The sequence below is a fragment of the Danio rerio genome, chromosome 15, assembly GCF_049306965.1.
Source record: "Danio rerio strain Tuebingen ecotype United States chromosome 15, GRCz12tu, whole genome shotgun sequence".
Lineage (NCBI taxonomy): Eukaryota > Metazoa > Chordata > Actinopteri > Cypriniformes > Danionidae > Danio > Danio rerio.
This window is the reverse complement of record NC_133190.1, coordinates 29,554,518-29,580,000: the sequence shown is the minus strand read 5'-3', so window position 1 is coordinate 29,580,000 and position 25,483 is coordinate 29,554,518. Positions and strand designations below refer to the sequence as shown.

The following is a 25,483-nucleotide window of genomic DNA, read 5'->3' as shown; positions in this document are numbered from 1 at the left end:
TCCAGGCAAACACATGCCTTTGTTAGCAATGTACATAATACAGCAGTGAATAATAAAGATGTCAAGCCCTCATCTGGAGGACACAAGGAGCCTGTCGGTCGCGCTCCCCTCTTCTTCTCTCTATCTGTCTGGCAGACATAAGTGCTCATGCACCAGGTGTTTGGACACACTTGATGCGGTGTTCATGGCACAGTTGAGTAACAGATACACTGACACCTCTCAAATCTGCTCGCTATCCGTCCCACTCAATCACAGTAATACTGCCACGGTTAGAAAATGGCCTCCGCTAACCCAGCATGCTGGATTATACGGTCATAAATCGTTGACTGCGTTTACACTAGTGCATTTTCATTTTAAAAGAAGCAACTTTTCTGAACGCCACATTACTCCTGGAAAACGTTGACTTTTGGGAACACTGCAAACTTGTTTTACTTTGGAAACTCAAGGGTTGATTAAGAATGTACAGTAAATTTCATTTTTGTGACCACGCCACATGTTCAAAGGGACATAAAGGCATGAAGTGCCACAGGCATCCTGTGTGTTTTATTGTAAGTTTATTTTAATGGGCAGTTTCCCTTTTGCATTGCCAAATGATGACATTTCACATAGAAACCAGAAAAAAGTTGAAGTGCAAAACCTTGCATAAAATATTCGCAATTTAGGAACTTTTAAAAAAGATAGTGTCTTTATTATTCTGGGGTCGGCACAGCAGAATGAACTTATTCAGCATATGTTTTATGCAGCGGATGGCCTTCCAGCTGCAAACCATCACAGTGAAACACCCATACACTCTCATTCACACACATACACTACAGACAATTTAGCTTACCCAGTTCACCTATACCGCTAGTCTTTGGACTGTGGGGGAAACCGGAACACCCGGAGAAAACCCACGCAAACAAGGGGAGAACATGCAAACTCCACACAAAAATGCTAACAGACCCAGCCGAGGCTCAAACCAGCGACCTTCTTGATGTGAGGGGACAGCGCTACCCACTGCCTGAAAAGGATAATATTCATTCATTTATTTATTCATTTTCCTCTGCTTTTCTAGGACCGGGTCGCCGGGGCAGCAGTCTTAGGAGAGAACCCCAGACTTTCCTCTCCTCAGACACTTCCTCCAGCTCCTCCGGGGGAATCCCGAGGCATTCCCAGGCCAGCCGAGAGACATAGTCCCTCCAGCATGTCCTGGGTCGTCCCCGAGGTTTCTTTCCGGTGGGACATGCCTGGAACACCTCCCTGAAGACGTCCAGGAGGCATCCGAAACAGATGCCCAAGCCACCTCAGCTGACTTCTCTCGATGTGGAGGAGCAGCGCCTCTACTCTGAGCTCCTCCCGGGTGACACAGCTCCTTACCCTATCTATAAGAGTGTGCCCTGCCACCCTGTGAAGAAAACTCATTTCGGCTGCTTGTATTTGAGATATTGTCTTTTCGGTCATGATCCAAAGCTCATGACCATAGGTGTGAGTAGAAATGTAGATTGACCAGCAAATCGAGAGCTTTGCCTATCGGCTCAGCTTATTCTTTACCACAACAGACCGGTACATAGACCGCATTACTGCTGCCGCTGCACCGATCCGCTGGTCAATCTCACGTTCCATCTTTCCCTCACTCGTGAACAAAACTCTAAGATACTTGTACTCCTCCACCCTGGGTAAGGACTTTCCTCCAATCTGGAGATGGCAAACCACCTTTTTCCGGTGGAGGACCATGGCCTTGAACTTAGAGGTGCTGATTCTCATCCCAGCCGTGTCACACTCAGCAGCAAACCGCCACAGAGCATGTTGAAGGTCAATGTTCGATGAAACCAACAGAACAACATCGTCTGCCAGTAACAGAGATGAGATTCTGTGGTCCCCAAAAAGGATAATATATAATATTTAAATAACTCTGATCAGATTCAACTGAAAGAAAAAAGTTATAAACACCTAGAATGACTTGAGCGCAAGTAAATCGTGGACGGATCTTCATTTTTTGGTGAACTACCCCTGTAAATAATATCAAACTTGACTTTTTATTCTTTCAAAGCAATTTCATACTAGTTGTTTATTACAAATATGATTGTAATATATGTTTTATTTAATAATTGTACATAGACTAACATTCTGTAGTTTTGTTTGATATACTGTGCATGATTTTATTTTCTGAAACATATTGGAAACTCCAGTACGTTTGTTTTCATTATTAAACGCCATGTTAAAACGAAAATGCACAAGCATAAACGTAGCCTGACACCTCAGAAATCTGCTCGCTATTGGTCCCACTCAATCACAGTAACACTAGCCTCTGCTATCCCAGCATGCTGCATTATGCGGACATAAATCGTCGAATGACTTACCGACCCTGATGGGTCAGAACAGAGCCAGACCATGTTACCTCTTAAACACAATCAAGCTCTGGCCTTCCTCCCTCCCTCCCTGCCAAAGCCCAAGGGGACAATAAGTGTTGACTAATAAATAATTGAAGCGTAAGAACAGTAGCTGGCTCTGTAGATCAGGTTACAGTGGCTTCATAATGGCCGGGCTTAAGAGGTCGAGGGCTCCTGGACTGTTAAAAGCAGTTTATCTGAGTGTGAGCAACAGAATAAGGACAGGAAACAGGCCCTGACCGCATAAACCCTGCAGTATCAAAGTCACAGCCTGCTTACAAATGTGCTTTGGCCACCAGCACGCAAACCATGAACAATCGTCACTTCGGTTAAATGGTGTTTGTTCAGGTGCATAACGGTGTTCAAATTGACACCTGGACAGAGAAGCCAGGAATGGTTTTGTTAATGTTTTTATTATTACTGTAGATATTTTCTTCTGCAATATGCAACAAAACATAAATCAGTAAATAATATATAATACAAGTAATAAAAAATATAATAAGTCATTATTGTGAACATTTTAATTCATCAGTCGCAAGTGTATAATCAAAAAGGTTCAAATGAATAAGAAAAACATGTGAATCTCTAAATATAATTTTAATTATATTTATACACTCTGGCTCTAAAAAGCACTTTAAATTTTTTAATCTTTTATCAATTCTTTTTTTCATTCATTATTTACTATTTTTACAAAAATCAACAAATCAGTGCAAATAAAAAGATGTTTATTTCCACATTAATAAGGTGATTTTTTTCCAAATAAATCACATGATTTAAGAACGTATGTGATTGTAACATTATGATTGAGATAATTACATATGTATTGATTAATGTTATTAATAAATTTATTTAATGTATGAATGCTTTTATTGTGCATATGTCAAAATATACATATCAATGTTATTTGTATATTTACATAAAAATGTTAAATCAGTTAATAATGTTAAATAAGAGTGCGAATAATAGTATTATTATTTGCAATGATGTATGATTTATTGGTTGGTCGACACAACAAAAAATTAACCCTATATATAACCATTTTCTATGTACATAATAATTTGATATCAAAAATGATGCGAATAAAACCTGTGGTCTTCAGGATTGGCCTAAAAGCAATTATTTTTCTTTTTTTCTGTTGATATTTTCCCCCATGTTCCTTCATAACTAATAAACAAAATATTTTATGTGCTATTTTAATTATTTTATTTTAAGTTAATTAATTGAGCCATTTTAAAGTTAATTTTCATCCTTTTTTAAATTTGTATATTAAAACTATACTTATTATGTTTATGAATTTCCTTATATAAATTTGAATGAAAACATTTATGCATTACCGATTGATACTTTGCATTTTTTTATTATTTATGTAACTTATAAATTCTAGAATCATTTTTTTATTCTTCTTAATGCATAACTTGTTGGTTGGTCCATTGTAAAAATAAATCTTATATACTGCAAAAAAAGTAAAATTATATTTATCTGAATATCTGAAAATCAGTTTAAAGGAAAGGATTACTAAGATTAGTTAGGTTAACTAGGCAGGTTAGGGTAATTAGGCAATTTATTCTATAACGATGGTTTGTTTTATAGACTATCAAAAAAAAAAGCTTAAAAGTGCTAATAATTTTGACCTTTAAATGGTTTTTTAAAAATTAAAAACTGCTTTTATTCTTGCTCTGTTTAACATCATTTGGGGAAAAAAAGAAAAAGAAAATCACAGGCGGGTGCTAATAATTCTGACTTCAACTTTCTCACTCTCTCACTCACTCAAAAAAAGACCCATTTATGTATCTGTATCTTTCAACAGATGCCGCTCGCTGTCATCCAAAAACACAATGCAATATCATCCTAAATAAAAGTGTCCTGCTAAAAGCTACAAAGGTCATCCGTGACTATGCACCTTCCTGCAGCGCCGAACCAGACCCTCACACCTTTCTTTCCTTCACAAATCTGAACTCATTCATTAAAGAGCTTCCAGACACACAGCCGCCACTCTCTCTGCTCAACGCCAGCCAAAGTCGCAGGCTGAGGATTCCCTGAGCGCTGTCAGTCGGACCCAAGGAGCTTCTCCCCGTTATCTCCCCATCGTTTGGGTATCATCAGCAGCGGCTGGGTAATGCTCCCCTTCCCGAGCGCTGCCAAAGGCTGGGCAGATGGACAGGTGGAGATAGTGACCAAGAAGTGGCGCCACGGTTGCTTTTATCACCAGTCGTGCAGGCTCCAGCTCCTCTGACCCTACCGTCCACATGCTGCATTTTTAATCAGCCAGGTCATCCAATCTAGAAGCAAGACCAGAGCTGTCAATCACAGAGCGCTGCTGGCTGCGAGTCCTCACAGTTTGAGGGTAAAGGCACGCACCCGCCCCGTTCTGAGACAGTTGAGCCTGGGAACTGTCCGCTAGCGATGCCCCTCTGCTATCTTCAGCTCTCTTCTGCCATCTTCCTTTGTGCTCTTCTCTCTTCTGAGTGGGCTTTTACAAAGTAATTACAAAGCAAACGACAGCTTGATAACACCCAGGTAAGGGTTCATTGTGTTTGATCGCTGAAGGAGACGCATCACTTCCTGTCTGCAGCAGCTGTACTACCCAGTGAACAGCTCATCAATGAAGTTATTGATGGATATGATTGTTAATAAGAAATTACTAGTTTTGGTCAAAGTTTAATGAGGGGGAGGTTAAGGACATTTTTTATTATAATATTATTTTAATTAATAAATTTTTTTAAAAGTCTTAGAAATGTATTTAAAATGCTTTAAATTAGTGTTATAAAAAATTCACTGATATTGAAGTCAGGTTATGTTGTTAAAATAAAAAATATACTGAATTAATATGAATATATTAAGTTTTATAATAATATATTTTTAAAATAAAATAATTTAAGAAAATATTTTTTAACCAACATGTTTTAATATCCTTTTTTGTTGTATTTTTTATTTGCATTTTTTCAATATATTAGATATTTGTCGTCTTTATAAAAACATGTACATTAGATAAACGAGAGGTTGCTAGTATTGCTGCTACACAATGCAATGAGCAAACAACAGTTTTATCATTACTGTATTTTAGAAGAGATTAAATAAATAAATCAACAAAAGAATAAACAAATAAATAAATAAATATCAGCTGCATCAAAGCAGCTTGTTAACGTTTCAATTATTCCATCAAATATTGTATTGTTATTATTTTAGTAACTAAAATGATATTTACATCAACTAAAGATGTTCATTCAGAATAAAATTTACTAAATTAAAGGTGCAGTATGTACGTTTGATACCCAGTGGTTGAACTAGGTATTGCACCCCTGGTTCAAAACACATGCAAGAGCAGGTTGCCAGATTGATAAACACCAACAAAGGCTGATTTAAATCATGTTCTAAATAAAAGCACCGGCACACGATAGAAGGAATATTTCCATATGTAAAGTTTTTGTCCTAACCAATACCTGAAATTTATATTTTAGAAATGGCTTCTATTTCTTGCAGCTAAGCAACAGAAAGGGTACATCAGGTACACCTCTTGTGCTTTATTCAGTGTCAAATGATAATAATGAGAGTTTGAATGCCATGCCATGCCATTTATTGCTATACTACTGAAAGCAGCAGCAGATAGTTTATTTCAGGTCTTGAAAATAAAATAAACTGTTTGAAATTGAACTTTAGAACTGTGACTCAATGCAAGCCAACAAATATCAGTGATTCAAAATGTACATGTAATAATTTTAAAAAAGTTTAATATGTATTAATTTGATTATAAACCCTAAAATTTTGTTGTAATGCAGTGAGTAGTGACTATAATGTCCTTATGAATGGCTGTATTTAAATTTCTGTCATGTTGCATCTGGTGCAAATAGCCAAACTGCTTATCACTGCAAATGTGCTCACCTAATGTTTACTTTGAAGGCTTTGAGAGCCTTCATGACTGAATGAATCAAATCGAGGCAACCCGGGGTGCTAAAATATAATTGGCTAAACTGGCATTCGGCGGGTTAAAGGGACCAAAATAAAGACAGCCGTTCAAGCACGTAACTCACATTTTCAAAGCAGAATAACTGCCGTTAGCATTGTTTTTCAGATAAACAAGAAAGTTTACTTAGCATGTTTTTTAAATATCTGCAAACATATTATAGTTTTTTTTATGCTTTAGAAGACTCAAAAAGTTACGTTCAGCACCTTTAAATGTCCAAAATAATGCACTCTATAAAATATTATATACAAAAACATAATAAGCAATGCATATGAGTGTATGAAAATATATATAGTACATACTGTACTGTATGTATGTATACATGTGCATAACTTTGACCAAAAACTATGTTAAATGAATACAACACACATTAGATAAGCAAGCATTTGCTGCTCAGGGCACAACAAACAGCAGCAAGCAATCCAAGGTGGCACACTGTGAACTACGCAGCACACTTAGAGCCAGGAGCGCTGGTCAAACACGGCCACATGCATATGCACATCTGAGTATCAGGTTGGTAAGAGTAAGCTGTAACAAAAATGTATGAGAAAAAGATCTGCAGTTTATTTTAATTAGACATTAACGTTAATACACTGAGCAAGCTCATTATGCCTTTCTTTGCCCCGTGGTGGACCAAATCCCCACAGATCCGCTGCCATGACCGCTCACGCCTGGCTATTTCATCACTCTGACACATGCATTGCGATTAGACCGACTTCTGGAGAATATTCTACCCGTTAGGCCTTGAGCGCTCGGGCTTTAGTGGCAGAGAAGAAATGTGAAGCTTGGCCTGAAGGACCCGGACAGCAAATTACTCATTAATGTTTATGATTATCCAGCTAGCGCAACAATGCTCACTTATTCAAGATATATTAGATGTGTGGTCATCCGTGAGCTCGCTGCCCTCGAGTTGCGTTCTCCTGCCTTTCATATGTCAACCCAAAGTGCTTGTGCTCTCTGTGCACTTGTTATTAAATTACATGGGTTTAAAACCACACTAATTGGTTTAATCTGAATGCTGGGTTAATTTGGCGCTATGATGAGTTTCAGGGCACGGTTGTACTATCGAGTGACAAAGCCCTGATTCACAACACCACTGGAGAAAGAAAAAGCGCTTCGCCAACTACTACATCAAACAAAACCGGCTCAAGCAACCTTTCAAAAAGTAACTCGACATCAGAGATTTAGGGGGCCTTTAAACAACATTATTTTAAACCAAAATAACTAAACCTAATATCATTTTAATATGTTTATCATGCATTTCGGAGTAAAAAAAAATGCAACTAGGTTTTAAAATGCAAAGTTTTGAGACCTATAACATTACTGTCTTCATGTAAACTAAAGAAAAATTCATTTGATAAAAATGTTTATATGAAGTGCATACAACTAAAACAACCAAGCAGGACCACAGAACTATGAGTATGTTCTCAGGTGTGTAGTGTTTCTTACAAAGTTAAATCACTAACTACTGGGAAGTTGGCACATTTCACCATTGTGAGGATCCCTTAGGTCTCTGCTTTTAATGATTTAGGCGCAAAGTCTAAAGTGCAATGATGCAAAAGCATTAAGGGTATGTCCAAATCCACTTTTACTATTTTAAACATGAAGTAAATATGGTTTGCACCCTGGCGCATGGTCTAACAGGGTTGTATTTATTTTCCTAATGGGTTATGGATGTGTTTTGAGGATAACATGCATTAAACCAATCAGAGTCTCATCCCCTATTCCTATAACCTCCTAGTGCTTAGTGGCCACATAAATGGACAGCAAATTTCAGCTCTTAAGTGGCTATTTAAAATACTTTGAATGTTTTACATTTTGTAACAGACATACAGTGTCATCCCACAACTGTTTTGCAGCATATGAAATGTCCCAAACACTTTTTTAACTGTCCAAAATGTGAAAAAAATAATAATAATAAGTTTTTACTCTCTGATAGTCAAAACATGTTCAAAAAAATTTCTATGTTAAATATGCATTACAAAACAGCCAGGAAAAAGTGTTTTATGTAAATTCGGACCATGAGTCCACATATATGGACATCATTTTTCTCTTAAAGTGCATCATATCAAAAGATAATATTTATGTTTTTATTCTAATTAGGTTAAAATAAGCAGTGCTTGTTTACTTATAGTGCTTTTGCTATTTACATAGCGAACTTTGTTATTGGAAAAACTGAACGCTTCACTACAACCACTTAAACGGACCAGGATAAACAATGAGCTTCCTCCATTCAGTCTCTTTCTTTTTACTTTACTCCTTTACTTTTGTGAATAAGAAAGCGTTTTGTATACACTCCACTGAATACATCCATCAGCCTACATATTTATTTTCGGTTTGTTTAATTGTTTAATTTCCAGCAATGGCAATGGCAAAACTGAGTTATATCCAAACACACGTCCTATTTTTATGCACCATATGGTGAATCTAAGCTTGTTTTTATTAAAACAAATATAAATATGCATATAATAAATAATACTGCCAATAATAACATTATACTAATGCAAATTGTCATGAACAAACTGAAAAAGCCCCCAGACATGAAGAAGGCATGGAGGTAGTGGTTTCTATATTTATGTAGAAAATAAACATTTTTGTAACATTTTAATCCTTTATTTTTTTACATGTAGATATACGTGTGTGTCGCTGTACATCCTGTGTATTAAGCAATGTTTAAGTGTTTAGACCTACATAGGCGCATAACTAACGCAGTCTGTTTTTAGTTGGTCAATGGTGCAGTCTATTTCAGTTCCTCAAAAAAACAATGTACCAACAATGTACCTTAACACACCTCCCTTATAGACCGGCACACCCATTAGTCCACAAAGTGGTGCAAATGGATTTACTATTTAATAAATGTGGTGCACACAATGAAAATTAAGGTTGCGCTGGTCTATAGCAACAAATCGTGCAATACACGTGTCGCACCGGTTGTATGGTAGGGCCCATTGAAAGAGGACAATGTTGTATATTAATCTATTATATACTTTTTAGTATGCTATTGTCTTGCACTGCACTTTTAGTTAACAGTGCATGTTTCTTGTGCTGTGATGGGAAAAAAAAGGAAAACATGAGAGATTTATGGGATGTTTAAGCAACCAGTTTTCAGCTATAATAAATGTTTTAGACATTAGCAGTTTATTTGTATTTTAGGGGACCTAAAAATCCAAACTGTTAAATATGTTTTTTTTTAATATGCATTATTTAAAAACTTCTACTGCTATCTTAGTGTACACTACAATTTTTTTGAAAATTGTAATGTATTATATGTTCATTTTGAAGGCATGAGTGCTTAAAGATAGTGGGGAACAAAAGGGATGTATGCCTACAGTGTTTATTCACAAAGTGACTGCGCCAACTACTGGCATTGCTTTATAAAACTTCATTTTTAATTTGTGAACAAGGAACGTTTTGACAACCTTGTTGCATATTTAAGATCTAAGTCTTTTAGTATGTTATTCATTTGTGTGCTTGTTTTTTGTGTTATGTTGCACCAAAGAGTTAAAAACAAACATCTCCACTGAGACACACACAAACACACAAACTTACATCCAGCCAGGAGGTATTGATAGTACTGCACAAAGTCCGAGGCCAGCACCAAGGGGTGGTTGCTGTTGAAAGGTGGTTGTAGCTCATTCCACTGCGGTGTCCTACTCAAAACAAACACAAAAATCAATTTAGGAAGCGCATTTCAAAGGGCCAGATGTATATAACAGTCTCCAGCTGAGCTATAATGGACTCCAACTCTCTGCAGCCCGGCGGACCTTCCATTTGGCTCATCTCATGTGGGGGGCTGAACAGGCTATACAGCTCGGTACATACATTCATTTAACATGTACAATCTGATCAGAAAGCCATTCTAAGAGCAACCCCTGCCTGTTTCCATTTTCCTCGCATTATTGCATTACGGTTGCGCTCAGCGTCTGGGTTGGTGACAAGCCATGACGTTAATCATTTGCTTGCCCTCATTAAGGCGCCATATAAGTTGTTTTATGTAAATGATATGACTGCAGCGGGTTGTGTCAGGTGCTTCTGTCGAACTGAAGGTGAAGTGTAAAAGCAGGTAAATAGGTGTGGTGCTGAGAGCCGCGGGGCAAGACCTGGCTAGATTCCAACAGGCTCTCGGACAGGTGTTCAGCTCCAAAGGCGTGTCGTCACTTATCTTCTGGGCCGTGCTGATTGGTCGAGGCTCCAAAACGTGCTCCACCAGGTTGCCGTAACAACTCAGGATGTACAGCGATTCGACAACCGCCTGGCGAGACTGATCTAAGAGAGAAGAAAAGTAGTGTTATTAAAGGATAGGATACTGTAAGATATTTTAAAATGACCTCAGAATTCTTTCAAAGACAAACAATTTCTCTACACCGGATTCACGCTTAGAAAAGAGCATCGACAGGAGGTTTATTCATTTATTGTGGATTTTTTTTTTTTTTTGGTTTAACTCAAACAGAAAAAAAAAAATATTCAAAACATATATACAGCTATGGTTAAAAAAGAGGGAGCACAAATTCTCAGCTTCTCTAGATTTACCAGGTATGAGTTTTTATAGCTGAATAACAAATGTTTTCATTTGTTGTGATTGGAAGCAAGGGTTACTCCACCAAATACTTAATTCTCAACTGTCTGAAACATGCCTGAAAGCATGACACCTTTTTGTGATTTTTTAACTCTAAATTACAACATTTTTATTCAAAATATGTGAGAACTGTCATCATTATCATCACTTGACAAAATAAAATTGGCATTTTACAACTATAAATCATACATCCAATGAGTTGTCAAGTTTACTATTAATTTGTTCCAGAGCTGTATAAATATAATTGTGTAAGTAAAGATCTAAATAATACGCTTATGTACTGATACTAAGCTATGTCAAACCTTTCTCTCTTTTGATGTTGGGGTTGGTGATGAACCAGGAGCGGGATGAGGCAAATACTGCAGCCACACAAAACTCTCCACCGCTGGACTTACTGGGGGAGATCTGGGGAGGCGGCTTGGCTTTGCTACAAAGAAAATATTCCAATATAAAAAAAAACACAAATGACAATTATGATAAAAGACACAGAGGAAGAAGAGAACTAAAGAAAATCATCTTCTTTGGGGGAATGGCATCCAGGACAAAAATAAATAAAGCCACAACACTGACATGAAAAGAAACACATTTGTGATGTACAGTAAATAATCAAGACGGGACATTTCCTGTATATGAAGAGTTTCAAAATTTAAAATAAATTAGCCAACCACATAACAAATACTGTTCGCAAATGAATTAAATAATACACCACACATTTGTAGTTCATGCAGGTAAAAAAAAGAAAAAATATTATCATATTAATACAATTTAAAAACACATATAAATTGTTTATTTAAAATCTATCTATCTATCTATCTATCTATCTATCTATCTATCTATCTATCTATCTATCTATCTATCTATCTATCTATCTATCTATCTATCTATCTATCTATCTATCTATCTATCTATCTATCTATCTATCTTGTTAATACAGGATTACCATTTCACTTATGCTTTATTTAAGTTAAGTTTTATTTAGCAAGTACAATTTCACTACAGCTGCCCGAACCCGAAAAGCTTGTCCTCACTAAATCTCTTTGTGATCTTGTTTTATATTTCTGTTCAGCGTGTATAATGATGTTGTTAAAGCTCAACACTGACACACACGCACACTCCAGGAGTCTAGCCTGTACAGACACCACATAATGGCTGTCATTTGCTTATAAAGCGGCTTCAAATGTAGGCTTTTAAGCAGCTTTTAAAAGGCCTCGTTCCAGTCTTGGCATTTGAGAAAAATGATTAGGGCCTATTGAATTATTCTTCATGTCAGTAAAATCTGAAGGCTGCAAGGAGAAAAAAAAGGTCATGAGCCAAGAGATGAGAATTTGCATGTGGAATTTATCCTCTAACAGCAGCCATGTGGTGATTGTCCGACTTCTGTACTGTAAAACCTGCCCTCTGTATCTCAAACATACAAGAACAGACTACAGAAACACTCACTATACTGGATATTTCACACAGAACCACCCTCTTGATCCCATCGGCCATGCACACATATACACATTCAAATAGGCACGAAAGGATGAGAAGGAAAGAGAGCAAAATAAAACAATGTAATGCTTCAATGTTTTCCTGTTTTAAACTTGCTTTAAGACTTGTCTTCTTATACATACACTGGGAAAACAAAAGATGTGATCAGGACTCGCATCAGACTGAGGAATCAGAAAAGAAATATACTGTAATTCAATTCAATTCAATTCAGCTTTATTTGTATAGCGCTTTTACAATGTAGATTGTGTCAAAGCAGCTTCACATAAATGGTCATAGTAACTGGAACAGTGTATTTCAGTTTTTTAGTGTTTAAGTTCAGTTCAGTTCAGTTCAATAATTAATCCTTAATTATTGCACCTGTATAAATTTCTATTATAAAAATTAACAATACGTTCTGGTCTTGGGGTGGGGTTTGGGTTAAAAAAAAACAGAAAGAAGGAAACTGTAATGTTTACTGTTGTAAAATAAATAACAAATGTTATTAAAATGATTAATAAAAATAATAATTAATTAATAATTAAAATAAAATAAAATGAATTAAATAAAACAAAATAAAATGACAATAAATAAAGAAATGCGAGTTCTTTCAGAGCTTCTTTTTTTAAAGCAATCTGTCTCAAACCAAACTTACAATGATAAAAAGTACAATTAATAAAGAACATTTGTGCATTCAAAACAGTTACTTGATAACAGAACTGATTGTCTATAAAAGCCAAAATATAAGGTACATAATGAGTAAGATGATAAAAACCGTAAGATAAAAAACACTAAAAACTGAAACAACTTAGCATTTATCCAATATTTTTATATATTTAATAATCTGATGTAGATTTTTTTAATTATATAATTATAAAATAAACGCAATATAAACAAAACTATTTTTTCATGCATTTTTCAAAGCTCCAGTACAATAAACCATGTGATAAAAACTAAATCTAAAGTTTGATGTTTTCATGTAAAGAAAGAAAGAAAGAAAGAAAGAAAGAAAGAAAATAAAAACATTTATTTTCCAGTACAAATTAATACTTTTATTCTGTAACAAATGCATTACAAAAGTAATGGTTGAGATCTTCTGATTGTCCTATTTATAAACAAAAACTTAAAATATTTATTCAATACATTTAAAAAAATCTATGTTTCCATACATATGTAGAAACATTTGTTTGTGTGTGTGTTTCCCCTAAAATATTAAGCTGCTGTATTCATTAAAAATATTGCTTGAGCACTGAACCTATGTATCAAACCGATAAATGATAACTAAAAATATCACCTGGTAAACTATATCTACAATTTTAGATGAAAAAACTTGAAGAGAAATGTTTACAATTTAATTAAATTTGTTTTCAGAATATTTTTCAAACTTATTTAATCAGAAATCAGACTCCAGACATCGCCTTTCAGCTTGAAGACCACTAATAAACGTGATTAATGGCTATGAATCTGATTAATGCATAGGTCCATTATATAATTAATTCAATTCAAGTTTGTAATTGAATGACAGCCTGAGTCATTATGCATTACAAGAGCAGATAACTGCAAAACAAAACTGCCGATTGTAATGAAATTGTTGTAGACTGCGAAGTCTGGACTGGGAGTTAATGTGGATGAATTGTCCAGTGTTTGAACCGGGACTCCTCCAGCCTTGCATTACACTAATAGGTGTTGAGTGACCTGTTGCTGAGCTGCACTCTCACTCTGTCACTTCCCTTAAAACTGTCATCGAGTCGTAAATTACTCTCAGGACGAGGAGTGATGCTGACATCTTTGTTTAGCCGACACCAGACGAGGACTGCTGGTCGGGAAAGACTAAAGTCAAAGTCAAGAAAGGCAGGGAGATATTGGCACGAATGTATTGCTGTTGGACAGAGGAATAACTAAACATCTGAGTGACACACATGGCTGATGAGGAGATACGAGCGGTTTGTCAGTATATCACCTAGACCGGAGCAGCCATGAAAGCTATGTTCCATCCACCTTTTATTATGCGCATTTTGGAATATAGTATAAAAAAATGCTTAAATGGAAATGCCAAGATGCACATGTATTTTGAAATGTTGGAAAACTTACAGTATGTGCACAACTGAGCAAGATAAACTTTTTATCCGATAAGAAAAAAATGTGCATAAACTATAATGGAAACATTTACTGATTAAATTCCAGCAAAGAGAATGTATGTAATTGTGTATTCACTTGTTAAGACTGACGTCAAGTGAAGCAGCTACTGGGTTCAAACGCTGTACGGGGAGGCTCAAAAACAAAAACAAAAAATAAAATCAACAAATAAATCAACAAAATAATAATACAGTAAACATTTACAAAGCGATGTAATACTTTAGAAAATCCTGATGGTAATATACAGTATACAGTATATCCAAGCAGCAAGTCCAGAGACTGTTGTGTACACCATCATCTTGTAAGAAATTTACTTTAATGTGTAATATGTAGAGGTGTGAACCTACACTTGTCTCACAGTTTGGTTACAATTATCATGCCATTGATTCGGTTAAATTTCGATATCTTGGTGCATCATGGCGCATTGACGATGCTTTCCAAACACAATTTTATATTTTCTTCAAAGCACAGCAATTCTATTAAAATTTATAAACATATTTGTAACATAATTATTGCTGAGATTGGCTCTTATGCGCTAGCACTATTTACCGATGAGGGACACTGTTAAATGGCAGCGACGATCACAGCAGATCCATGATAGACGCGGTGGAGAAAACTTGCTCTGTAGACACGCGCTCGTGTCTGTATCCACAAGTATCGCTGTGACACAGTTACTGCATTTTTAAGTAGTTGGAGCATTGTAAATACTTGCGCTCGCCTCCCTCACCACAGTAAGCTACGGCGACATAGCACATATGATATAAATGACGTCAGTGCAAAATAACTGGTTATGATCTATTACTGCACCGATACCAAATTGTCTACATCATGGTGCACCGAAGTATAATAAAAATATAACTAAAAAGAGGCCATAAACAAATATTTTTTCAAGTCAAATGAGTAGCGGTTTGGACCCAGAAACAGTATTCCATGCGTCATAACTTAACAAGTGGATTAACAGATTGTGTGATAACACAATTAATAACCACATTGCACATCTGACATTTTTCTAGCAGACTCAAAATGTCATAAGACGTTAATATTAGATTATATTTAGGTTGCCATCGTCTAAAGACAATGTTATTTTGATGTCCAATAACTACGTTAAATGACGTTAATATTTAGTTGGTTTTAGGTTGTGTTGGAAAGTGACCAAAATCCAATGTCGAGCCAACATCTTAAACCAACTTCATATTGACGTAATACTGACTTTTCATCAGGTATGGTAAACAAAATCCAACACGTAACATCTGTCCAATATTGGACAAAAACATCGGCCTGATGTTGGGTTCTGACGTCAACCCGATTTTCATTTCCAAACAAAATGCTACAGTATGTCCCACGATATTGGGGTACAATGTCAATTTGACATCATGTTGACATACTGTGCCTGCTGGATTGTTTTGGTCATTCTAAAATCAGTTCCCAAAGTCCATCATCAAAGTTGTTTGGTATTTTTACTTGAATGGCTGCGCTCCCAAAAAGCAGTTTTGCACCTGCAAAAGCCACCTTGCATTTTTTGTGCTTTGTCTTTATCTTCGAATAATTTTATATATGAGAAAATGGGCCACAGTGGCTTCTTTAATCAAAGCAAATAGAATTTTTCTTTTTGATATTGTTCATCTGTTTATCAGGAAGTGACGATTTTCTTCTCTTCGACTTCGATTGAATTGAAACTGTGCTTTTTTCGCAAATCTTTGATCCAATATTCCAGTTTTGTACATAAGTCTAATTCACAAAGTTGGATGGAAGCATAGCTAATGTAGTACAGGGGAAAATTGTACCAAACAAACACATTTAAGACACCACAGGATGTAAAGAGAAGAGTAGATGATTCCTTTTTCTACCTAAAATAAAACTAGCAATCCCAAGTGGGATAATGAGGAGAGAAGACGACAGCAGACGTTTTGATAACTTGAAATCATTACAAATGCTGCTTCCGTTGGCCTGACCATCACTGACCGTAGAGAAATGCATTTAAATCCTTCCTGCCCACCACAGAGTTCAAGGCAGCAAGGAAAGTGAATGAGTTAAGCAGTTTTCCAGTCTGGGACGCAGGTGAAGAGCTGGCTTTTTCAGGTTTGGAAGAGGACTTTCTAGAAGGACCACTGTGCAAAGGATGAATGAACAGCTGTTTTTAATACCAAAACCAAACTCACTAAACATTTATTCCTCTGAGATCACAGACTGACGCTTTCCACCACAAATCCGAGAGGAAATTGTATCTGTTTCTGAGTGCTTTGCATAATATATCTGGAAATATTCTTTAAAAGGTATATAATGTCATGCCAGTAATGATGATGAGACCAAGAACACTGCAAAGAGCCAGTCTGAGCTAAAAGCCGGGCATAACTCTGCTAGCGGCGGACTAAGCTTGGCCAACTTTGGTAAGAGCTCTTTTGAAGAGGCTTCGGTCAGCAGATGATTTGGTCAACATGTTCTTATTTGAGTGCACTTTACACTAGCGCTACATCTGAATTTCCTCGAAGCGACCGCTGGAGCTGGTTTGTCTGTATCTGAAATCACTCGTTTCTTCTGCGTCTCACTTAAAGTGGCTTGTAAGACTCGAGCTGCAGTGATTCAGCGGGCCATTTGAGCGAACGGATTATTCTAAATAAATATTGGCATGGGGAGCGGCTTACACAAAAATGTATCCGAAAATCAATAAATTATGAAACATAAACATATTTAGTGAGATGGAGGAGAAGGGAAGACAGACGCTCCTAAACAGAAGCCAATTTCGTCTTCCCCCTATTGGCATTTCCCCTGCTGCTTCTAGAGTGTTTTTTCCCCTCTCTCTCTAACTAATTCACTGAAAAGACTCCTTGCATGTCATTTCCACTTTTAATTTAACATATGAGGACTCTTGACGTGAGCTAATAGCTTTTCCTCAAGGGCATAATTCAATCTGTGATGTCCACCATCAAAGCCTGGCCACATTACAGTCCCGGCCACAGACAAGGCGCCATCAGGGGGCGAAATGGGGGGGAATGGAGGCGGCCCCCATTTGTTTTCAAACAAATGCGACGGCTTGCTTTAAAATTGCAAAAAATGAGCATGGATCTCACTTGAACTTATCGGGAGACTTGACATGACAAGCTGACCATATGGTCGGTGTATATCAGGCAACAGGGCCCGTGTTACAGCGCTCATGAAAGGGTCTCAAAAAATGCAGACATATCTCTCAACGTCACATTTATTATCTCACAGCAGCTTTTCCTCGGACACGGCTCGGGCACACGGCCACGGTCCACACACACTGTGGCAGCCATTTGGGAGGCCGGCATCAAACGCTAAAAGAGAAACAGAAACTTTTCCCCTCCATTTCCAGCGTTCCAGCTCATTGGGAGAAAGTTGAGGAAGGTGCCTGATTCGGCATGATTTCGCTTTCCCTTAGAGAGATGCCGGAAAATATGCATTCCCCAGGTGTGAATGCAGCTGTTTATGGTATTTACAAGTGATTGTGAGATTTGTGATGCTAACACACTTTCATTCACATTTACAGAGTATAACAGACTTTTGTGAGTTTCTTTTTTTTTAGCTCAGGCAACTGTGCATTTTCTCCATGAAACTGCATTAAATATAATTTAAAACATCAGAATATACTCTTCATTACATGTTTTTATATATAATGTAGAAAAGGAACAAGAAAAAGAGTTCAAGAACCAATAAAGCTAAAAAAAAGCTTGCATTTTGCATGATTTAATCAATCTCCTAAGCTGTTAATGATGAAATCTTATGTTCTGCCATTCATATTTGAGCTGCAATTTCCCATCTTTTTTTTCCCTACCATGCGTGGGAGTGTTTTGTTTTGGAACACTTGATGATTCCCCTAATACATCCATGTGATATTAAGCACACTGTTCACTTCTCTAAAAGGAAAAACTAATTAACATTTAATACAACATCTAAATCAATCATATGTTTCCGATGAAAAGTGGAGCTCCAGTTGTGTGCCGAATTAATGTGCCTAGCCCAGTCAAAAGGAAGCTATGGGGAATATTAAGATTTATCATGTTAATGATGAGGCTTTGAAATGCATACGTCCTCTGAGATCACAGTACAGCAGCGCAGGAAAAAGATCTAATTAAAACGTATGTGAGGATACCACAACAAAAGCTGAAACCCAAGCCAGAGGAAGGACAGCGGCACATGTGATTCATTCATTTTAGGAGGTGAAGGACATGGGGAAGACCATTTTGCGGAGATTTAATATTTGAAGCTGAGCCTGGGAAAAACTAAGACAGAAAATGTGCAAATACGCATATTTTAAAATGTATAGTACAGTATAGTCATAATAAAAAGTATAACACAACATTTAAAGTGAATCAAAAAAATTTAAGATGAGAAAGGGTGTTGTTATCGATAATAATCACTCTCTTGTGATAGCAAAGCAAATTTCTGAGTTTGCATCTAATAAAAATATCTGTGTTTTTCATCTTATAGACTCAAGCCAGTGATTATGCATTGTCGAAATAAAATTGTCACATCAAATTAAAGGGTGAAGAAGATGAATGGTTGCAACCGCATTGCACACATCTGACTCAACCATCGGCGAGAGCTGCGCGCGGTGCACCAATCATTTTTTCACCCTTATTCAAAATGTCACCAGCCAATAAAATCATAACGATGGCAATGTGAATGCGAACACAAAGGCATTTTTGAATAAACAACCTCAGTCGTCTGTTTGGGAAAAAAACAGAGCAGGAAAGGAACGACCACTTTGAAGGGAAAGTCCGATTAAACCACGGGATGGACTGACAAACAGAGCTCTGATGTTGTGAAACGTAGCAAAACACAATATTTTGCAATGTGCTCTAAAAGAAAAACTCTTTTCTCTCTCCCATGAATTCAATGACATAGACTAACTTTAAACGCCAAACTGATGTCTTATGTAAGTGTTTATACATGACCACCAGCAATTACAATTCACCTTTCTGTATAGAATATCAACAGGCAACAATTTTGATTAAATCAAATTAGGTTAAACAAAAATACAAAAAGCCAAACAGCAAATCCACATACAAAAACAGAACAACAAAAAAGCATATCTCTTGGTTCTTCCCACTGCGTGCTAGAATAAACTAAAAAGAAAAACAGAAAAAAATTCTTGGAAACGAATGAAAGATGGAATGAACGCAGTCGTTTTGCTGAAGCGAGGACAAAGCATGCTGGGAGTGAATTGGAAAAACTCACCATGGAGTTTTAATGGAAAAACATCCGGCCCCAAAGAGGTAGGGTCTTCATGAAGGGACAGATACACAGAGATAAATGGGAAAAGCATTATTATTAATTGGACCGGGCAAACATTTATGGTATAATGATACATAAAGTTAAAAAGCCATACAATAACGGCCTTTAGCATATTTCCCTTTGAACACAAGCTCAAAATAGTGGAAAAAAAGCATGTATATGTGACTCAATTTTCATCAAATGGCTCAAGATAGCTCCATTGGTGGTATTTAGGAGCGGCATGGGAGACATGAGGTCAGTTTCTTCCAGTCTGACAGTTCAATAGAAGTTCAATAGTGGTTTAATTGAAGTAAGATGCTGTGAGAGATGTTGTTTCATGCTGAAGGGTTAGTCGGAGAAGTGGATCCCTGATCTACAGCCAGAGCAATGGATGACCGTAAACATTTTACAGCCAATAGTGTTTCCCAAAAGCAATAAAAAGGACATGAAATCCAACTCTGGCAGAAGTCGCTGTACACTCTGCGGCCTTTTGGATGACTTTACTGTTCAGTAGGGGTGAATCACTGTCTGTGAAACAAAACCTTACAGTTTTACACACACACACACCGCATCTTTCTCACTAGCAAACCTCTATCACAAAGCTTTTCCCAGATCAAACAAAAGATGCGGGGAAAGATGAGCGATGGTCAGGCTAAGTTTGGCTTAGAATCGCCATTGGGTTTTACGTCCTGTATAATGAATGAATCATATTCACACACAAGGCTTGAAATACTCAAACGTCAGGGGCCGAGCTAAACAATCAAATCGGCAGGTTGCTTAGTTGCGTCTCAAGTGGCACAGTACGACCCTCGAGTGAGACACTTCAGCTGAATGGACTCAGCAAATATCCAGCTGTGAAAATGGATGAACGCCAGCGCTAAATGAATGTGTTTCCATGGAGGTGAAAACATGCTAAAGCTGGGTTTGTTTAGCAGCAGTAGCTATGTTTCAATTTGCTGATGCGAATTAGACTGAACTGGAATATCACATAAAACATTTGCAAATAAAGCACAGCTTCTATCCAATGAGTCAAAGGCTGCATTTACACTGCATGCTTCAAGTGACCCAATTCAGATTTTTTTCTTCCATGTGGCACAGACTGTGATATAGCCCACGTACTTGTAAGCAGGAAAAAAAAAAAAACAGATTCTGATTTACTCGGATCAGACTCTGATCTCGTTTATATGTGGAAATTTATCTGATATGAATCGATTTTCTCCATGTCAATGCGAGACGCACGTCATTAAAAACAATGGAAAGAACATGGCCAATTGAGAACTTTTCTGTCATAAACTAGAGCAAAACAGCTTGCTAAAATGAAAAATTTAACCCTTCGAACAATTTATATATAAGAATCAAGAAAAGAGCACTCTTTTATTATCACAGCTGTCAGTCGGCAATTGTTTTACAGGTCATTGATCTTTTGTTGCACGTGCATGTGTGTAAATACAGACATCGGATACGAATCACTTTTAAAGACAGTGCTTCCCACACACAGGCTTTACTTGGGCGGGTCGCCCAGGTATATTAACGGTCGCCCAAGTATATTTGGTGACATTTTTTATTATTATCATCATCCTTTCGCAATTTTTTGTATCCGTCCAATAGCCAAACATCCGTGATCGATTAACGATTAAGAATCTCCTCTTACCCTACACGTTTCTTCTCGTTGTATGTGTGAGAGAACTGTCAACACTCTCACAGACAATCACATGCTCTGCAGAGATCTACAGAGATGTGCGTTTTTGGGACTTAAAAATGTTCGTCCGGGGTTTCTAAATCTCTGAATATTTTGGTTTCGCTTTCTAAGCCGTTGTCATTTTTATTTCAAGCCTGTTTACTGTCACATGGCTTCGCAGCTGACAGCACGTGTACAGCCACATGAGCAAGTGAAACATTATAGAATTAATTATTTGATCTAAACGACTCAGATGAACTTTTCTATTTACTCAGAGAGGACGAAATTACATCTAAACAGGCTGCAAAATGTTTGTACAATGTTAGAAATGGTTAGTTAACTAATTTGCCTTATTAAAAAAAAAAACACTTTTTTTTTTTTTACAGATTTTTATTCCATAGATGTTTTAAGTCGTTTTTGTCATTTATTTCTCATTTGCTGTATACTTCTTTAATGATGTTGATATATTACATATTTTATACATATATAGCATGCTTTGGCATAACTGTAGAAAAAGTCAGAAGCAGATTTGACTTGTCAGTGGGTGCACATGGATCCTGAATAGAATAAAAGTAAAACAAATAGTGGATTTTTCTTATTATTTTCATCTTTTTATTTTATTTTATTTTATTAATGTCTTTAAAAAAAACTTCAATCCACTGAAAAGAAACAATTAATAAATTGAATAAATTAAAATATTGTTAAAAATCACTTTTTTTGTCGCATGTAGTCATGTAGTTAACCATGTGCCGTGAGTAAAAGGTGCGTTTCAATCTGGCTTAAACCGCATGTATGTTTCAAACCTGTGGGAAGCACTGAAAGATGATGTAAGCGGGTCATTAAAAAAAAAAAAAGAAAAGAAAATGATAGGATACAGTCACAAAATCGAAATTGACCGTCAAGTTTGGCAGTGTAAATGTAGCCAAAGTGAACAAAACTGTCACTTCCTGATAAACTGGCACCAAATATCTAAAAGAAAAATGGAATTTGCTGTGGTAGGAGCCACTGTGGCCCTTTTTTCTCACAGTATACTGTATAATAAATTACTTGCGCCTCAGAAGAGGAAGACAAATCACAATGAAACGCAGCTGCTTAAGACTTTTTTATGGGACTGTTTATGGGAAATAATAATACCAAACCACTTTGATGATGGACTTTGACTAAGGGATTTTAGAATTATCGAAACAACATGTTTGTCCATCAATGCTGTTCCATCACACATTTTTCAATCACACGATCTAATAGAACAAAATCACGTGACAAAAATTATTTGATAAATGTGTTTCCATCGTAGTTTAATCACATTTTTTCTTAACCCTTGTACTGTTGGAGATGTTTTCATCAACTCTGGGGTGATATTGTGTCTTAATTTGGTCATAACTTTTTTCTGTGTTTCGGCTAGTAGAATGACTTGTGGTGACAAATCTTATTCTGACAAAAAATTTGAGAAAATGGTTTGAAAAAATAAAAATAAAAAACTCAACAATACACTCTGGCCAAATTTACTACTCTTTTGGTATGTTCATAATAAAAACATCCACTAACTTAAACTGCTGTAAAAACACATCAGATCTATAGTTTTTCATTTTTTTAAATCTGTTAACCATTCTCAGTCCTAATCAAAACTACTAAATTGTTTAGAAAATTACAAGATTTTAACTCTTTAATCTTTAAACTCTAAGTCTTGGACATGCGAAAAAACACTGTCTTTGATGCATTGTTTTTGATAAATGTTTTTTTTTTTTCTTAATTTACTGTTGGTGGCTGATTGCCTCGTTGACTTCCATTATAACCACACTTTTTTGATTACAAAACATGGACACCATATAATCATGCATTTCTGATTGTTGCTGGTTTTCCCTGTTGGGAATTTTTACAGTTGATCATCACTATCACCCTCTTTAGATAGGCGTTTGCGTCTTTAATAAACTACGGCAGTTTGCTTTCACTGAACAGTAAGAATGGTTAATAAATCCATACGAAACAGTCCCATAAAGTCACGTATCGCTTTCAGTTTCAGGCTTTGGCGCGTTTTGCACTTACACTACAATCGTACCACGCCAAAGCCCAAGTAAACCGCGCTCAGGCCCACCTCTTTCAACCGGGCGGGAAACGGGCCTAGGCACGTTTCGGATAGCATAGTGTGAGTAAGCATTAAGAGTGTGAGAGTGACCTTTACGCACACCTTGATGTGTCTAAAAAAAAAAATCTAAATATGCATATCTCTCAGAACTACATGATGTAAATAAAAACAAAAACTGTGTATTTATGCACCATCAAATGCATATAATGAAAATCAATGGGGCAAAAACAGCCACCAACAATAAATTAGGGAGAAAAAAATCTAACAATGTATCAAAGCCAATGTTGTTACTAATCTTGCACATGTCCAAGACTGTGAAAAATGTAAAAAATAAAATAAAATACAGCCCACATTTACTTTTTACACTGAAAATACGCCGTTTTGTGTGCTTTTTCAGCAAATCAGTGACATTATTTGTAAACTTGGCAATTAAATCTTTTAAACAACGAAGTAGTTTTTATCAGGCCTGAGGTTGATTAACAGATTTATGCCAAAAATTTTCAAAAAATAATTATTCTATGCACTTTTACAGCAGTTTAATTGAGTAGATGATTTTATCCCGAACATAACAAAAGGGTAGTAAATGTGAACAGTGGACAAGGGTTATTGGATAAAAAGTATAAATTCCATCTTTGGCGTTTCCATTACACATTTTTTATGCGATATTCAAAAATAGATGGAGGGAAACAAAGCTACTGATGATCAGTTTGGTGTTGGCGACTGTGAGATATAAAACGTCTTTAAAAGATTATGGAACACATCTGCATTGAAATAAGTAGGACAACACTGTACTATCCATCACATGACACGTTCATGCACTTCTAATAAGATCAGACCTGACTGCAAACCATAACAATAACATAAAAAGCAAGTGAAAAAGCAGATTTCATCCAAATCCGTAGAGTGCTATCAGGGTCTTTATTCCTGAGAAATTTATACACGGGGGGCGAGAGGGTTGGGGGGGGATGCCTGTTGAAAGGAAGAAAGAAGTCACAGCAGTGGGCTTTGAGGGCAATAACCCCACTTCAGCAAAATAATCTTTCACACATTTATCTCTCTGCTTTTCGTGAGCCTAATGCTGCACTTCCAAAGGCATTAAAAAGAGGTGATTTGTGCAAATGTTTTACGCTGTGACATGTCACATGGCTGGGTAGCACCCGAGCTCTTTAAGCTATTCATACGGTCATTACGGCACTATGAGACAATGGCACAAAAGCAGCTCAATTCACGTATTACACTAAGCCTGCCACATCTGTGAGGTCAGATCCATCCATCCATCCAGCAACACACACATTAACACTCCACTGTATGAGAGCAGCGTTGTGGATTTTTATTCAGCCTGGTGGTCCAAATATTTTGAATCTGGTCAGCAAAAATGTTTAAATAAAACCCATTTAAAATGTATTTATTTTATATTATTATCTACTAACAACATATATTAAACACTGAGTTTCACCTGTAAAGTAATCACAATTTCTTGCAACTACTAAAATCGATTTATATTTTCAAAAATCCAGCATTTTTTTTATTATTTGTAATTGTTTTTATTTACTTTGGCATTTCACTGGTTTTTCACTGGCAAGTTACCATACCATGAACAAATATTTAAGATCAGTAAACTTGACCACATACATCATGCCCATTCATCTTAATGCAGATTTTAGTGTTTCTACTGGCAGGTGGAAGTGGGACTATTGCAATTGTTAAAAAAAATCCAGCCACTGCACTGTCATCATTCATTCATTATTTTGAGGAGATGAAGCTAATGTGGTTATAATACAACTATTTTGCAAAACTGAATAGTTCCAACTACTGATAAAGCTTAATATTTGTTTTCACAGTATAAAATGTGTGTAGTTTTGGTGAAATAAAATGTGCGTCATATAAATGTTTAAACATTATTCAGAAAAACATAAATTGTAATAGCTTACCAGATATGATATAGATATCTAGACATACTTATTTAGATATGAAACACAGC

At 36.4% G+C, this 25,483-nt stretch overlaps 1 protein-coding gene across 9 annotated transcripts in view; it reads right to left on the bottom strand.

Annotated features, from left to right (window-relative positions):
- The window catches only part of bcas3 (BCAS3 microtubule associated cell migration factor), a 402,314-nt gene that overhangs the window by 261,087 nt on the left and 115,744 nt on the right, over positions 1-25,483 (bottom strand). For 5 of the 9 annotated variants that reach the window (NM_200622.1, XM_005157644.6, XM_073922836.1 and 2 more), the window contains 3 exon segments: positions 9,880-9,980; positions 10,431-10,596; positions 11,209-11,333. In NM_200622.1, the coding sequence (NP_956916.1) occupies positions 9,880-9,980; positions 10,431-10,596; positions 11,209-11,333 (392 nt within the window). 9 annotated transcript variants of the gene reach the window in all.